General features: G+C 33.9%; 1 protein-coding gene and 2 non-coding genes across 3 annotated transcripts in view; all 3 read right to left on the reverse strand.

The window, feature by feature from the left end:
• Window positions 1-1,029: 1,029 nt before the first annotated feature.
• On the reverse strand, window positions 1,030-1,105 carry TRNAC-GCA (transfer RNA cysteine (anticodon GCA)). The gene has a single exon. It is a non-coding gene; the product is annotated as a tRNA-Cys (tRNA).
• A 1,040-nt stretch (window positions 1,106-2,145) lies between these two features.
• TRNAC-GCA (transfer RNA cysteine (anticodon GCA)) lies at window positions 2,146-2,221 on the reverse strand. The gene has a single exon. It is a non-coding gene; the product is annotated as a tRNA-Cys (tRNA).
• Window positions 2,222-3,057: 836 nt separating this feature from the next.
• wupA (wings up A) overlaps window positions 3,058-17,840 on the reverse strand; it is a 187,420-nt gene continuing 172,637 nt past the window's right edge. The window contains exons 12-14 of the mRNA XM_069819299.1: window positions 13,810-13,853; window positions 10,116-10,257; window positions 3,058-3,610 (exon numbers count right to left, since the gene is read on the reverse strand). Of these exons, the coding sequence (XP_069675400.1) occupies window positions 3,539-3,610; window positions 10,116-10,257; window positions 13,810-13,853 (258 nt within the window). The 3' untranslated portion in view covers window positions 3,058-3,538. The remainder of the gene's footprint in view (window positions 3,611-10,115; window positions 10,258-13,809; window positions 13,854-17,840) is intronic.

Raw genomic sequence — 17,840 nt, forward strand, 5'->3', positions numbered from 1 at the left:
CTATTAAACATTCCATAACTCTATTTCCCTTGTTCGAAATGTTATCTATTCTCAACTCCTGAAATAGAGCCATGTGAAAAATTGCCAAGTAGGCCTCCTGTACATAGCAACAAACTGGGAAACTGAAAATATACAACACTCCACATAATCTAAAAGTTACTTTTATATTATTATTATTATTATTATTATTATTATTATTATTATTATTATTATTATTATTAAAGAAAGCTCTCCAAGTCAAGGTATTTGATTATATTTAAATAATAATCCGTGGCGCTACAGCCCGTGTAGGGCCTAGACCGACCAGCCGGCTGCTGGCCTCACGCCCACATGCCGAAGCAGAGGTGGATGATCATCCAACCAGAATGGAGGTATCGTGTGGTTAGCACGATGATCCCCCCAGCCGTTGTAGCTGGTATTCGCAACCGGATTTCGCTACCTATCGTAGCTCCCCAAGTGCATCACGATGCTGGGTGGGCACCGGTCCCATACTCTGGCCGAAATTTCACGAGAAAATTTCTTCCCCCATGAGGACTCGAACCAGCGCGCATTCCGTAACGCGAGTCCTAGGCGGGATGCCTTACACCGCGACGCCACGGCGCGGGACTTTGATTATATTTATATCATCTTATTTATCATGGAAATTGGTGATTGCATTTTTATATTTCAACATCTTCGTCCGCTTGTCAATATACCTTTTCATTAATAATCTTCCTCTTATGTAATCGTAAAAACTTTGTAACTAATTCAACAGTTCATAGCATAAATATACGTCAAAAATGACTTTCATACTTCATCGGCAAGTCTATCGTGCTATCAAAAAGGGATGCGTTATATGACAGTAAACATTTTTAATAGCCTCCGTATCGATATAAAAATGAAACTGAAAACGTTAGATTATTTAGGGCCAAATTAAAGAAGTATCTAATTTCTCACGCCTTCTATTCTGTACGTGAATTCATGATATTCAACAACGCTTCATGAAATTGATACTAAAACTTTGTTACTATTAAATACGACAAAAATTCGTACCGGCACCGGGAATCGAACCCAGGACCTCTCAGCTCTGCGCGCTGAGCGCTCTTACCAACTGAGCCATGCCGGGACACGATCCATGGTGCCGGCCGAACCCCTCTCGTAATGCTATTTTTACGGCCTTACTACCTGCACTTGAGACGATACACGTCATATATGCAGGAGCGCATATTTTTAAATGACTTTGTGGCCATATTCAACACCAGTTTCATGACAACTGCTAACGGTTTAATGCATCAAATATTCATATGAGATCTCGCCCATCTCATTGAATATTACACGACTAATATGAATTAGTCTATTGTATTGTGACAGCGACGTGAGATTCGAACTCACGACCAGCGTCCCGCGAGAGAGCATATCGCGCGGGCTTCACGGGGAAAGGGGAAAGGAGCCTACACGCGAGGGAAGGCTGCGCGCGCAGCTGCTACTTAACGCAGTGAATGTGGAACGACCTTCCCGACTATTCCAGAAATCCGTCGATGTGGAGATATCGAGATAATTCTCTACACACCTGTAGAAAATTCTCTCAACTATGATTTTGCTATAAAAGAAGAAGCGCCAGCGAACTCGAGCAGAGTTTGCAGTTTCAGAGTTTTCAGTTATTCAGTCAGTGAGTAAGCCAGAGCAAGCAAGCCGGAGTTCGACTCGAGTGTGCGTCCGCATCTGCGTCAGCATCCGAAGGCCTGAGTTCGAGTGCAGTGGACCGCAGTTGGAGGGACCTGAGTTCGAGTGCAGTGGCCGCAGTTGGAGGGACCCGAGTTCGAGTACAGTGAACTGTCTCTGAAGGTCTGTGGTTCGAGATACTGTGAACTCGAGTGACTGAGATAGAAGAACTGTGAACTGAGAACTGATAGTTCTGATTTGTAAATAGTGCTTTGTAAATATTAGTTAAGATTAACAGTTCATTGTTGTTCGTACTAGTCCAAGTAAATTGTCATTGTCGTCGGTGGAGTGTTATAACGAATACTGTGTTGAGTGAAAATCCAATTGTTGACGAGAGCGTTTAAGGCGAATTGTAGAAAGGAATTATTGTTGTGACGAATAAATTACATTGTCGTTACTAGTAAAATTCACAGTATTATTACTATTAAATACAAGAAAAATTCGTACCGACACCGGGAATCGAACCCAGGACCTCTTAGCTCTGCGCGCTGAGCGCTCTTACCAACTGAGCCATGCCGGGTTCGATTCCCGGTGCCGGTACGAATTTTTCTCGTATTTAATAGTAATAATACAATAGACTAATTCATATTAGACGTGTAATATTCAATGAAGTGGGCGAGACCTCTTACATATGAATATTTGTTGTACTAAAACTTTGTGTTGTACTAGTAGACTACATTGTAAACCTCTTCTGTATATATTTCAACTGGACTGTAGTTATAAATTAAGACTTTATAAAAGTATTAAGTTTTTTTTGACTTGTTCCATATTCTAGCTGTGAAGCAATGTATGAATACCATGGAATGTTAATAAATACAGTACAATAGTTTAACATATATGGGTAAATAATGGTCACGTTCCATTTAATCACTCTAGCGTAGTTTTTTTTCTGCTGATTATAAACTAAATAGTAGGTTCTAGCGTTGTTGTAACATGATAAACATAAAATCATGACATACACTGGATGAACGATAGGAAAGTTCTGCAGCAAACATCTCACTGTATCACGTTTAAAATTATCTTGAGATTACAAAGTGTTTTTATATTTCATTTCGTTTCGTAAAGTTCATTATACAACAGCTTTAAGCAGCTGTCAAGTTTACTTACCGAGATGTTGCTTGCTGCAGTACGATCACAGTCTACTATATACAGTCACGAAGCTTGAGTTTTGAGGGTGCTAGAAACAATAGACTGTGACGGTACTATTTTGCATTGCCTGTAATGAGGCGATATTAGCGATCCTAGTGGTGAGCAACTATCTAATGTTTGCATATTTACTACGTATTGAGCTTCGCGACTGTATATACTAGACTGTGGTACGATCATGATGGGAAGGAGATTCAGGAGTACCAGGGATTGTATCACGTGAGTAACTTTAATAATGATCTTGTACATTGCTACACACAACATTTTCTTTGCTCTCCTCTATGTCAGGATGGTAGAATATTCACAAGGAGAGCTTAGCTGTTTACAATGGAGCGGAGAATGAAGGCAAAGACAAACAATACAAAACGTTGAAAGAAAACGGCTGTAAAGTGGAAAAATCTACTACGTTGTCATGCCAACACATCTCAAAAACAACAAAAATCGATTTTCTGTCGATTCAAAAAAGAAAATAAAAGGAACATAAAATCACAGTGAAAAATAATGTCAATCTTACTTCCGCGATGTTGCTCCTATCAATCGTCCTTCATTTGTTGTTCCTCCATCTGCAGGCGAGTCTTTTCCAGGTAGAAATTTAATTTCATATCAGGCAGTTAACAATACGTGGTCTGCCTCCAAGATTTTGTTTCCAAAATGATTGAAATAAAACAAAGAGAGCTCAAAAATATTCCGTTTATGCCTCCACTTCCTTCTCCCCTACCTTCTTTTCGTCGCCCTTCTTTGACCACTCGGGCTGTTTTGACTTCTGCAAGGACAAAAAGAAAAATATATATTACATTGTCCCTTAAAACGAAATTTAAGTGTGGCGGATATGTCCTCTAAGGACCACAAAGTTACAACAGTTTAAATAGCTCAAGTAAAAATTACAGACAGTTTTCTATAGTGAATTATCTCAAAGGAACATTTTAAGAATTTCAGCATGCAAAGACTTTCCTTCATTTAATAGATGGCACTGAAGAATACTGTATTTAGTATCTAAAACAATATGTATATTATACATACGCATAAGTACGTTATTATCATATAATACCGGCCTTTCATTTCAAAACTTCCTACTCCAAATAACTATATTTATTTGAATTAAAATAAATTTAAACAAAAAACACTTCAATTTACATACTGAGAGGCAAGTTTAAAACCAGTATTAATTGCATTTTAGGTTTCACCCCCTCATCCCTCGCATTCTTTGAAATTTCAAATGATATTCCTATATTATCGATGGTGTTTAGGTAAAGGACTTAAACCTGATTTTTAACGTGACTTTCTTGCTGTAAGTAGTGTAACTGGTTAAAATTTAGTTACAAAAAGTGAAGAATGTTTCTTTGGCAATTATGTTTACATTTCTTCATACAAGTTAACGAGTAACAATGTGTTAAAATTTAATTTTTGTTGTTTATGAAACATTTTTATTTGCTGGGATAAGCCCTTTTATCTAAACACCATCATTATGATACTTGAATTTGAAAGAGTATTCAATTGGTTATACATAATATTCATTTATTCTCACATCTTTTGTTTTCTATCGTCGCCTGGCAAACTGGATTGTTATTGTCAGTTGGTTGTAAGATAAAAAAACTGTTATTTTGGACAACTTCCTAAATTTAATTAATCAAATTTATCATACTCAATTAAATGTTCAAAATGTGTTCCACTGTTGGCTATTTCGATACTCCTCTACATAACATTGCCATTGTGTCCAAATCATACATAATAACATAAATACAAACTTCGGCTTTTATTACATATTCTACCCTATTTTAAATGTTTAAAGAATAGCCTATGTTTATAATGCACAACCATAATATTCCTTAATATTTTTAATCAACAACAGATTTTGCAGTTTTACTCACTTCATCTGTAATCAACAATAACAACAATCCTGGTTGCCAAGCAACGATAGAAAAAAAAGTTGTGAGAACAAATGAATGAGATGTATAAACAATTTAATACTCTTTAAAAAATAAGTATCATAATATAGAGTGTCATTTGAAATTTCAAAAGGGGTTTGAGGATGAAACCTAAAATGTAATTAACACTGATTTTGAACTTCCCTCTCAATTATATAAATTAACGTGTTTTTTTAATTAAATAATTATTTAGAGTCGGATGTTTTCAATTAAAAGCCCTATCTATATAAGTAAGGGCAAACTACTAGAAATCTAATCTCAGAGACGATTGGGGATACTTTTGCACATGCTTTCTAAATTTTGAACAAGTACCTTCTACATGGTGTTTGTATGAGAAATATGCAGTATATAATTTTGAAATTATTTTTCTTAGGAAAATAAACTTAATTTTATCTTATCCATATTGTACATTTTATACTAAAAGAGAAAAAGTGGCTATGTACCTTGATAATCTATAAAATAAATAATACTGATACATATTATGAAATGGTCTTGATACTCCAAATGCATAAAACTGAATGATAGTTATTGTTGATTCTAATGTTAATGAAGTATTTTGAGTATCAGTCAAGTCTTAATATTGAATATCATACCAAAGTAGGAAGTATTACATCTTAAATCACTAAAGCATTACAAACATAAATATCCAAATCACAATACAGTCAAGCGAAATTTGTAGCATTACGAAATGTACTCACTAGGCATATAAAATTCAAGTGATTATTTAAGTAAACACATGAAAACACACAAGACAAACAGAAAGAGAAGGAAGGAGAAAACATAAAAAAGATGTGTAAACAGTTTGCCAGAACAAAAACATAAAGAGGAAGGAGAATTATCACCACAAAAATGGCCATTTTGTCATCAGATTTCCTCTGGGTCATGAAATTACATTTCGGACTCATTTAATAATTGCTCTTTGTTTTGTTTTCAGTAACTAATTAACATTTTCCTGCATCTTAAACAAATTGACTTGGCCATGATTCGTGGGATAGTAGAGAACAGAGCGCTTGCATTCTAAAATAGTCAACACATCCTGCTTCCTTAATGAAAATCTTGACTGTTTTAAGCATAAAATCTGTACGTCAGAACGAAAAGGATGGAGGTCCAATTTCACTGATTTTGAGATAGGCTAATCACATCATTTTGATCAGAATTTCTTCCTCTATCACAGCATTTCTCAAACTTTTTTCAAGTGGGGACCACTTTTTAAAGTCAGAACAGTTCCGCGGACCACCTTACTCTTGTTCCCTTCGAAAGCAAATTTATCATTTTCGTAGCATGTTTTAATACCAGTATAGTTATTTTAAAACTAGCCGTACCCGTGCGCTCCGCTGCACCCGTTAGAAATAAATATAAAGTAATTACATAATTAAAATAGGACATTTGATCCAGGGAACATTCGTGTTTGATAGAAGGATAAATCGTTCAACATGTTACTTAATTTAAATTGCATTAAAAAAATTAAAATGAGATCATTTTGATCCAGAGACCACTCATTTGGTCATAAAAATTATTTTAAGAAATACAGGAAACGAATGCGTCCATATAGAGAAACTACACTTTCCAATGGTGAATTAATAATTAATTATACAAATCGGTTAATTTAGCTTCCGATATTACTTCATACAAACACAGAAACATTGTCTGTAAGCTATGTTTAATAGTTTTCGATTGTTGTCGTCCAAGGCCCCTTATAGACGAAGTCATTTGTTTTTTATTTCATTACGCCGCCTTAGATGGCGTTATTGTAATTTTGAAACTCATTTATCTCATTAAATATCAGTCCTATCAAAATTTTGTATAGAATAAAACGTATCGGAAATTATTTTTAAAGAAATTGTTGTTATGTAATATTTTTCATGAAAATTAATAATAAGCGAGATATTTCGATTTATTTAATTCAAGCCCCCTTATAACTCCCCTTTTAAATAAAATATTTTGAATGCCATATAGCCTAAATTCTAAGTTACAACGAACTTAATTTATATTCCAATTTTCATATAAATCGGTTCAGCCATTATCACGTGAAAAGGTAACAAACATCCAGACAGACATACAAACAAAAATTTCAAAAAAGCGATTTTCGTTTCAGGGCGGTTAATTATACATGTTAGGACCAATTATTTTTGGAAAATCGAAAATTACCAGAAAAATTTCGGCTACAGATTTATTATTAGTATAGATTGAATTAAGATTGGGTGCTTTGGTCCTCTGTTATGAATTCGGGTAGTCCCTGGCTGGGTTACAGGCGCGGCGCCAGATATGCAGGGAAAATTTGTCGAGAAACACCACGTATATAGTGCTTTAAATTCCTCTTTTGTTGCTGAGAGTAGAGTGGGAAGTCGACAGACGGGTAGGGTAATAAATTTCATAAAATGCAGTACTGGGAAAAAAAGTGAAATTCGATTGCCATGTGTCATTTTCAAACTCTGAGATTTTAAGCTACAATGTGATACGCAATTCGTTCGAATTTTATTTTATCTTCTGTCTTTTTTGAAGGACCACAGGTGGTCCGCGGACCATAGTTTGAGAAACGCTGCTCTATCAGATGGAAAAAGATGGAAGTGCACAAAATCCGTATTCTCTTTAAATTCAGATGTAAAAGGATGGAAGGACTATTTCTCTTCATTTACTTTGTTTGTTTGTTTGTTTTTTTTTTTTTGTTTTCCTGAAAAGTTATGTTTTTGTGACTTCCATCCATTTCAATCTGAGGTACAGAAATTATGACATAATATAACAGAATTTTGGAAAGAAAAATGAGTGTGGAAATTATGAAAGGCGTGATTAAGAAATGAAATAGATTGGTTAACTTAATTTAATGGATTGAAAATAAACCAGAGGAATATTTATTTATTCCATTATCTGCAGATTTATTCAGTTAAAATACTTTTTCATGTTATGCGAAATTGGTTGGCACTATTACCAGAACTTGATAATTGACTATTTTAGAATTTCATGCCTTTAAATGAGCATTAAACATACATTAATATTTAATTTTTTAACGGGGCTAGGGGTTCGACGGGATTCGAAAATCTCACCTCTCCAAATGCTTCTCCATCGTGGTCACTATAAGAACTGGGCATGTGTAACTGGAGACATGTAAATAGCAGTCTAGACTAGTCACGCGAAATTTCTCGACTCAACGCTGGCTAGCATTTAAAAATTGTGTTGCATCTCTTAAATTAAAATAAATTTATATCGGATGAGTCCAAAATAAAGTAAAATAAAACAACAAAATTAATAAGTTTATTGAAAAAAAATTGTGATTTTAATTTTACTTCCGAAATTGCTGAAAATTATTGGTCACTTGATAAGGTATGGACAAACAAAACACACAGACTATTCTGACTTTTTCTAAGAGACGCACAAAACGCACGACACATAGACACCACAAAATAGACACAAAAACGAACAAAAATTACACAAAAAACAAAAATACGATGTAGTAGAAGAAGCAAGTTCTTTGAAGAAATATCATTTCAAAAAAGTGTAAAAATGTGTTATGTTGTTCGGTCATCATTGTGTAGGAAATTTAATTTCTTTACTGAGGAAATATGAGGAAAGATAAACGGAACAAACATTAAACTCAGGAATTCCACGTGTATTTAATATGAATATTTCAATCGTGTTTAAATGGAGATATTTACAAAATTTCAATAAAATACTTTAAGAAATGTCCAGGTAAAGATTATAAACCGAAATAATGTCTTAGAAAATGGCTTATGGTTGTGCTGTATTTGATGTGACTTGTGTTGTGTATCTGTGTCTATTTCTTCCCCGTCTGCCATTGCGCCTTTTCCGACTTCTTGGGCTGTGGGGTGAGACAAGTAAAAAGAACACTTTACACACTAAGTCCACACGTCCTGTAATTTCATTCCTTTACAATGCTATTTAACTGTAATATATTCCTATTTCATTAAATATTCTCAGTTAAATTTGAATCAAATCTTACTAAAATCATAGCAGTGTATTGCATATGAACACAATTTACAATTACATATTTTTCTTATGTTTCTACATCTGAAGTAGAATCTGTCTAAATTTTAAATAAGCACCGGCATTTAAATTGAGCATTAATTTTATAATAATTGCTCATCGTAGTATTACAGTCATAGCCTCATTTTATAGCATTGACAATTCCATAAATAATAGAAGTAAAATATACTTATGGCCAGTTTGTCCAAGTAATGCTTAATTTTGCTTAACGAATGTTAAATTAACAGTCTATTTTTAACGCTTTGTTAATGTATTTTCCATTTGTTCAACATAATTTTAAGATAACCAACACTTAACTATAATGTCTGTTAGCACTATTTTAACTACTCAACAGCAGTTGGTAATGATTCTACACCTGTAAGACAGTTTGTGATTGGCTAAATGTTTTTTTTTTTTTTTTTTTTTTAAGCCAATGCCACCAGGTTGTCTTTTCGACATTTCTGGTCTTCTCTCCTGGCTGTGGCTTAGTTGTAACCCACTTCTGAGGTTGGGCGGAGTTACATTACCCCGATGATTATGATAATGTGGTGCCAGGAGAGGTCTTAAATCTAAACTTAACCTAAATTCCAGACCATGGACGAACACAGGAATAATCCCCTTTAAGGAAAAATTCCTGTGCTCTGACCGGGAATCGAACCCGGGACCTCATGAACTATAGCCAGCTAAAATTAATATTTAAATTCTATATTATAGAGTGTGTCATGAAACTTGCATAAAATGACAACCTGTTATAGTAGGCCACGCTCCATAAACAAACAGTTGACAAGTGAAAGTTGTAGGTGACGTGCTGAATAATAATTACAAAGTAAGGTTATATTTCCTTATTGCTATTATGGATACGAAATACGAAAGAAATAAAATAACACTGATGTATTTAAACAGTCCAAAGTATTTTTTAAATGTTATATTACCAGTCATATGCTAGCATTCTCTACAGAGAGACACAAAATATTAATTTCGCAACTTCTGTTCAAACAGCTGTGGAGACATCGGCCATATTTAACTAACTGTTAAACGAGTTAACTGCCCGAAATCCTACATTTAAAATGAACAAACTGTTAACAATCTGTTAAACCAAACTGGTGTTGAAAACATACAATTTTATTAATTAACAAACTGTTTAGAGTTTAACAATCGTTAAATTTTCTAACAATACTTGGAAAAACCGGCCATTAGTGTTATACATACTGACTAAACAAGAAAAATAATAATCTGATAATTTTCAAATAATTCTTTTGGAGTTGATAATGATGATAAACTTCACTGGATCGAGAACTGAAAGTTTTAAAAATGCACATCAATTGTAACGCTATGTCTAAAAGGCTGTCTCGTGTTGCCACCCACCTCCTTATCCTCTTCCTCGAGGGAGAATTCCTTCTTCTTCACAACCTTGAGCTGGTTGCGGAAGTTGAACTCAGCTGCCTTCTTCTGCAGCTTGGCGAACTTGTTCTCATATTTGGACACCTTCTTCAGAGTGGGCTTCTGGCTGCAGAGCAAGTCAGTGTGTTTCAATTCATTGTTTACAATGATTTTGTAAAAAGCAAAGCCGAAACACCTTATTTTGAGACTTGCTACAATTCTTCTTCTTGTTCCAATAGACAGTTTCTGACCTTTGTCTATCAAGCAAAGGCTAACATTTTATGAAGTATCTTTATACAGAGTGGAAGTGAAATAGTCTTGCAGATTTTCAGAATCAAGAGCTAATGATATATGCAAAAAATAAAAAACTATAATATCGTATTGGTGGAAAGTCAATGGTTATTGCGAGTAAGATCGTGATTTTTGTCCATATCGATAGGAAATCTAATAAAGAATAATTTATCCCTCTGTCGTATTTCAATAGCGTTAACCGTTTTCGTGTAAATTTAATTAAAAAAAAACTCCTAAATTCAAGCCACTACACGAAGTGATAGATAGATAGATAGATAGATAGATAGATAGATAGATAGATAGATAGATAGATAGATAGATAGATAGATAGATAGATAGATAGATAGATAGATAGATAGATAGATAGATAGATAGATAGACAGATAGATAGATAGATAGATAGACAGATAGATAGATAGATAGATAGGTGGGTGGATAGATAGATAGATAGATAGATAGATAGATAGATAGATAGATAGATAGATAGATAGATAGATAGATAGATAGATAGATAGATAGATAGATAGATAGATAGATAGATAGATAGATAGATAGATAGATAGATAGATAGATAGATAGATAGATAGATAGATAGATAGATAGATAGATAGATAGATAGATAGATAGGTGGGTGGATAGATAGATAGATAGATAGATAGATAGATAGATAGATAGATAGATAGATAGATAGATAGATAGATAGATAGATAGATAGATAGATAGATAGATAGATAGATAGATAGATAGATAGATAGATAGATAGATAGATAGATAGATAGATAGATAGATAGATAGATAGATAGATAGATAGATAGATAGATAGATAGATAGATAGATAGATAGATAGATAGATAGATAGATAGATAGATAGATAGATAGATAGATAGATAGATAGATAGATAGATAGATAGATAGATAGATAGATAGATAGATAGATAGATAGATAGATAGATAGATAGATAGATATATTTATTGAGTAATATTATACATACAGATTTTATATTATCATAATTTTCTCTAAAATCCAATGCACGGGTCTTCTGACCGTACGTGCTTTGTACCCAAAACAAGTTCTCCTTTGTAGGTTCTCCCCCACCTATGATTACATCCAACCACTCTCTAAAAGAACACACATATTCAAATGGAAATGGCACAATAAAACGCACTGTATAATATATCCTAACCTAAAAGACATAAAAGTGTACAGTTGGGTGGATACTATTATCCCTTTCTCAGTTCGCGTCACAAACTTCAACAGCTGAAGTTCTAATCTTTCTCGCCTTCAAGAGGAACAATCCAGTCTTTTGTTCCCATTCTCTATTTCCCATGAGGTCAAGACATGCAAGCGAACTCCTATTCTGACTTAGCATCGAGGGTGGTAGATATTTTCTCCGTACATGTTCCAATTCGACACATTGTAATAAAATATGTTTATAGGAGTTCTTTTCTTTGCAAAGCGGACAAAGACGCTCCCCTTCTTCGTTGACAATTTTATTACAGTGAATGGCAACGACTCGGCAGAATGCACCTACATACAGACACTCACCGAGTTCGTTGACCTCTTACATTTGTATCACGTAGAATGTATTAGCAACGATGTTGCCGGACTGCTCAAAATTCAAACTAAATTTTCTAATTAACCATGCATTTAATCACAAAACGTAATATATGTTTTTTATTTATTTACGTGTACCCTATCGTTCCTTTCAAGCTGCAAGGTTGTTTCACTTCCGCTGTGTATAGACAAGATGTCATTACAATAATTCATTAATCGCTATAAAATCAGTAACACCACTTACATAAGAAGAGTTAAAAAACTGAATTTGTTGCATTACATTCGTTAACCACATGAAAGTATAGTGTAAAATATACAGAGTGAACCGCAAGTAATATCATTAATTTCAGGGGGGTTATTCTTTGAGATATTTCAAACAAAAAAGTTTAATACAATTTTGCTCGTTTTTACTTCTTTTTCGAGAGAAAATTGTTTTATATAAAACAGTCGACCTGGTTGGCGAGTTGGTATAGCGCTGGCCTTCTATGTCCAAGGTTGCGGGTTCGATCCCGGGCCAGGTCGATGGCATTTAAGTGTGCTTAAATGCGACAGGCTCATGTCGGTAGATTTACTAGCATGTAAAAGAACTCCTGCGGGACAAAATTCCGGCACATCCGGCGACGCTGATATAACCTCTGCAGTTGCGAGCGTCGTTAAATAAACCATAACATTTTTTTATATGAAACATTTCATAGCGTGTTTTGGGAAAACCATTGATTGAATTCCCATATACTCAATCAATTTAATAGAGCAGTGTATTATGAAAATAATTGACTTAAAGAATTTTAGTTTTTTCCTTTAAATATATAGACATTTGGTCCGAACAAATGTAACTTTTCCTTCTGAAAAGGAATGTTACAAAGTTACATTGTTCGAATCAAAGTTTTACACATTTAAAGGACAAAACTAAAATTCTTTCAATCGTTTATTATCATAATATTATCTTAAATTGTTTGAGCATATTGGGAATTAAATCAATGGATTTCCCAAAAAACACTATGAAATGTTTCATATGAAACAATTTTTAAGTAATTGATTAACTAGTGGACTTACTCGTGTTAATTATGTAAGTCTTTGTAGCTTACAGCTGTTTCGGTGCATCATCACACCATCTTCAGAGCCTACTAGATCTCGGCGTCATCTCGAACTTCTCTGCCTGTTATGTGGGTGCGTTTGATTGTTGAAAGGTGTTGAATTGTGGAGTCAAATAGTGTGTGTGTGTGTGTACTGAAATTGATCTGTGTGTTGAGAATTTGATCAGGGTGTGTTTTAGTGTGTTTGTATATTTCATATTGTTCTAGTGTGTTGAGTTTTTGGTTCTTAGGTTGTATGTGTAGGATTTCCATGTCCGCATTTATGTTATGGTATGTATGGTTAGCATTGGTTATGTGATCGGCATATGTAGATGTATTGTGTCCTCTGGTTATTGCTTTAATGTGTTCTTTGTAGCGTGTTTGGAATGATCTGCCTGTCTGTCCACTGTAGAACTTGTCGCAACTATTACATGTGAGTTTGTAGAAGTTCGAGATGACGCCGAGATCTAGTAGGCTCTGAAGATGGTGTGATGATGCACCGAAACAGCTGCAAGCCGCAGAGACTTACATAATTAACACGAGTAAGTCCAATAGTTAATCAATTACTTATATTCAGGTGTTAAAAGTAGTGTATGCAAGATTCAAAATGAATTATCAAAACAATTTTTATCTCAGAAAGGAGGCAGAAATTAGCAAAATTGTATTAAACTTTCTTTTTTAAATATCTCAAAGAATAACCCCCTGAAATTAATGATATTACTTACGGTTTACTCTGTATAAGTGTATTGGATTTACTTACAATTTTCCAGGGAGGTTATTCACCAGGCTGTTGAGGTCATCAATCTGTAGAAATGACGTTACAAAAACACATTAATACGGTTATTATAGTGTTAAACGTCTCAGGTTCTCTTGATGTGGCACAATTAATTTGAAAATGTAAAATTTGGTACAAAATCTTATTCAGTCTATCATTTTGCTTCAAATTATAAATTCATGTTCTATTATCTAGTGAGGGAAGTAGCAGAGCATAACTGTTTATTTAATATTTATGCCAAACAGGAATAATAATACGTTTTCATTTTATTCAGACAAGATGCAGCTAGGAAGTCAATGATATTTGAATAAAGTAGTGATATGTTGCAAACGGCTGTTACAGTCCGCGTCACCGTTTTTGGCGTGTGAATTAAGTAACGGGAACGTTAACTGCGAGTGTTTTACATTTGCCGCAGTCAGTCTGACAACTGTGTTTGGCAAATAGCTGACGTGACGTGTATAGGAAGTGGTACCATTCTGACTGCACTATCAACATGCTCACAAACAGGGCACTATATATCTAGGATACACGCCAAAAACGCTGGCGCCAGCTATAACAGTTATCCAATATAATTTTCTTTGATCTTAAACTGGTAAATAATGTTACTATAATGCATAGCAAAGGAATTATTTCAAAATGTCATCAAATATTAGATATCAAATATTTTAAACTTTTAAACAATTCAGATTTTATGATTAAGTTATGAAACACACCGTATATACATTTCTATTGTAATTTTGACCTTTACTTTCCGGAAATTTTGTTTTTTTATTATTTCATCTCTAAGTAGATAAATATACATTAACAATTGACTACTAGAATTTGGTACATACGAGAGAACTTCAAAAGTTATATTGAGATACTGTAGCAACAAAATCTTTGTAATATTATCAGACATGAGAGAATATTTGCTACTGAACTACATTCTGGTGATATTTTGAAACTTATAGCTTCATAAATTATAAAGACTGACACATGCAACTTACTTGTTATCAGTTTCATAATTTATTATTACAGTTTCATCTTATTCTAATTGTTTAACAGGAATTAAATAAATGAATTTCAGTTCATGCTTCAATTTTTGAACACATCAAAACGTAATTAACTTATCTATTTCACTTATTGTTCAGGTTGAGTGTAATACTAGGTTAGATTTGAAACACGTTTCTGCATCTCGTTAATAAAAGAGAAATGTCACACACAGAAGTGTAAGTTTGAGTTAAAAAAAATCTGTACTATAATTTGCACTCCCTGTTAAATGAAACGGTTTCAGCCTTAGTATGACATGCTCATGCTGTGTAATTGCCATTAGTTTTGTTCTATTTAAAAGTAGCATAAAGTGTAAGCTATTAAAAAAATAGTTCTGTATTGCAGTGTATTTCTGAGAAGGAACGGAGGCGGACTGGAAGGGCGAAGGATAGAAGGATGGTAGCTCAACAGCGATGAATTTCTTAATAACAAGATATGACGAACTACTTCATCGACCACTAACAGTATTTCTTAAAATATGGATGTTGAAAACTGCGTGTAGTCGACTTAGTTTGTTGTCATATCTACAGTAAAACACAAACACAGACATACAGCAACACAACTTGCACTGGAGAAACATATGGACATTCCAAACACATGTATCATATTCGCACAGTGGACAGTCACATATGACTTTTATCTATGGTCTTTAAAATCACACGTAGAATTTCAATAATTATTCAAGTGATTTGATTTTGCATAGACCTTGCGTAAAAATATCTGAAAAGATAATATTATTTATGCTCGACCATGCCGATTGTTTAGTTGGTTATTTAACGACGCTGTATCAACTACTAGATTATTTAGCGTCGATGAGATTGGTGATAGCGAAATGGTATTTGGCGAAATGAGGCCGAGGATTCGCCATAGATTACCTGGCATTCACCTTATGGTTGGGGAAAACCTCGGAAAAAACCCATCCAGGTAATCAGCCCAAGCGGCGATCGAACCCGCGCCCGAGCGCAACTTCAGACCGGCAGGCAAGCGCCTTAACCGACTGAGCCACGCCGGTGGCCGACCATGCCGAAATGTAGTAATTATACACCTGGTAGCAGCCCTTTAATAGATCTCATTAAAGTACACCTGTTCATTAAAGTTCAGGTGTTCCACCAATCAGAAAACACCCTTGTAGCAATATGAAAGCGCAAGTATCGATTATTCTCGGATATGCAATCGAAAGAGAACTAGTTCTGTTACTATGATAATTAGCGTTAATTGTAAATAATATTCAAATAAATTCAATTTGTCACCTCGTTTTTCAATGTCTAATTCAATTTCAAGGTTATATCAAGATTAATGTTTATTTTACTCTCTAGATTATATCAAGGTCAATGTCGACATTTGTTTCTCGGAAAAAATCAATACTTTCGCGTCTGCGCACATCTCACAATTTACGAGGTATTGCACAAGGTCAGTTCCGCTCCTCAGTCAGATAAGAATAACATGAATATTTATGAATAATTTCAAGTTATAAATATGGTCGAGCATAAAAAGTCGTATGAAACTTGACTATAATGGTAATTAAGACGCTCGTATGAAAATTATGAAACGAGCGCAAGCGAGTTTCATAAACATACTCGCTTGCGCTCGTTTCATAAACATACTCGCGTCTTAATTACTACCATTATAGGCTCGTTGCATAATGTACTATTATGGCTTTAATTACTACACATGCCTATATTTAAGTGAGTTTTCGTCTTGCTGCATTCGTAACAGAAATGTGTAACATCTGAGAATAGTACAGAAACTGAGAGACGAGGAAAGAATTAATGATTTGGTTACACGACAAGTAACTCGTTAGTTCAAGTACTGATTAGTATACATGACGTGTCAACTGAGATTAATATCATTGCCACACTGTATACTAAATCAATTAAAATTTATATGACTTTTTATATTTTGTACTATAAAATAAATAAAGTCATGAAGTACTGTCCACTTTCGATATGGAGAAAGAAAGCAAAGAGTTGGCGTTAGTATCCAAAGAAATTTGACTGTCTGCTTCTCATGGAAATTACATTACTATCCAATGCTCTGGTTCTGACTTTTCACTTGCTAGTTCTTAATTCAAGTACGCCAAACCCTTTATGCTTTGTGGAAAGGAATTTCGCAAAGTAGTGGCTCTAAAAGAATGGTTAATACATATAAAATCCAAACTAAAGTAAGCATAGCAAGGAAGAGAACTGTAAACGGAAATCCACTGAGAATTATATTGTTCGGAAGCTCGTCTTTAACTTAGCCATAGCTTAATAAGACAAATTAAAATTTTATTCTGTAAAGAAATCAAAATAAATATGAAACAAAAATTAATGTCTCAAGTAAGCTTAAATGCTTTTGTTAAAATGCACGATTCCCAGGAGATTTCGTAAGGTAATGGTACAACTAAAAGAAGGGCGAACACAAAAGAGACAACAGATGGGTAAATATCAATGATTACAGCTATTAGAAACCCAAAGTGGATATTAACTCCCAGAACACCTAATGAAATCTTGGATCTGATTTCACAAAGACGTAAAACTGAGGCGTATTTCATACTAAATAAATATTTTAGATTTTTAGAAAATTATTACAACGAGATTTGTCTTCAAATAGAAGTGACATCTGCTAGACTGATGAATGTTTTACTTTTTAAATTAATTTTGTAATATTTTTTTTTTTCATAAATATATATTTTGTGTCCATTTGCTACCATCATCACTTGATGAGATACTGAGCATTACAAATTTAGTAACAATGCCATATTAATTCATTTATTAATTATTTTTTCTATAAACAGGAAATTGAACATAAAACTACAAACTACTTTTGAATTATTCATTGGAGTCCCCTTCGATAGTTGTCCTTACGTCACTATCATAATGGAGATTTTTTTTAATCAGACGGTCTTATTACATATCACAGCACCATATTAAATGATAGACTAAAAATTGATAAAATTAATCGTAAATACTGGTGATATAAATTACTATTGTGTATATAAACTAAAA

The sequence above is a fragment of the Periplaneta americana genome, chromosome 2 (assembly GCF_040183065.1).
Source record: "Periplaneta americana isolate PAMFEO1 chromosome 2, P.americana_PAMFEO1_priV1, whole genome shotgun sequence".
NCBI classification, from domain to species: domain Eukaryota; kingdom Metazoa; phylum Arthropoda; class Insecta; order Blattodea; family Blattidae; genus Periplaneta; species Periplaneta americana.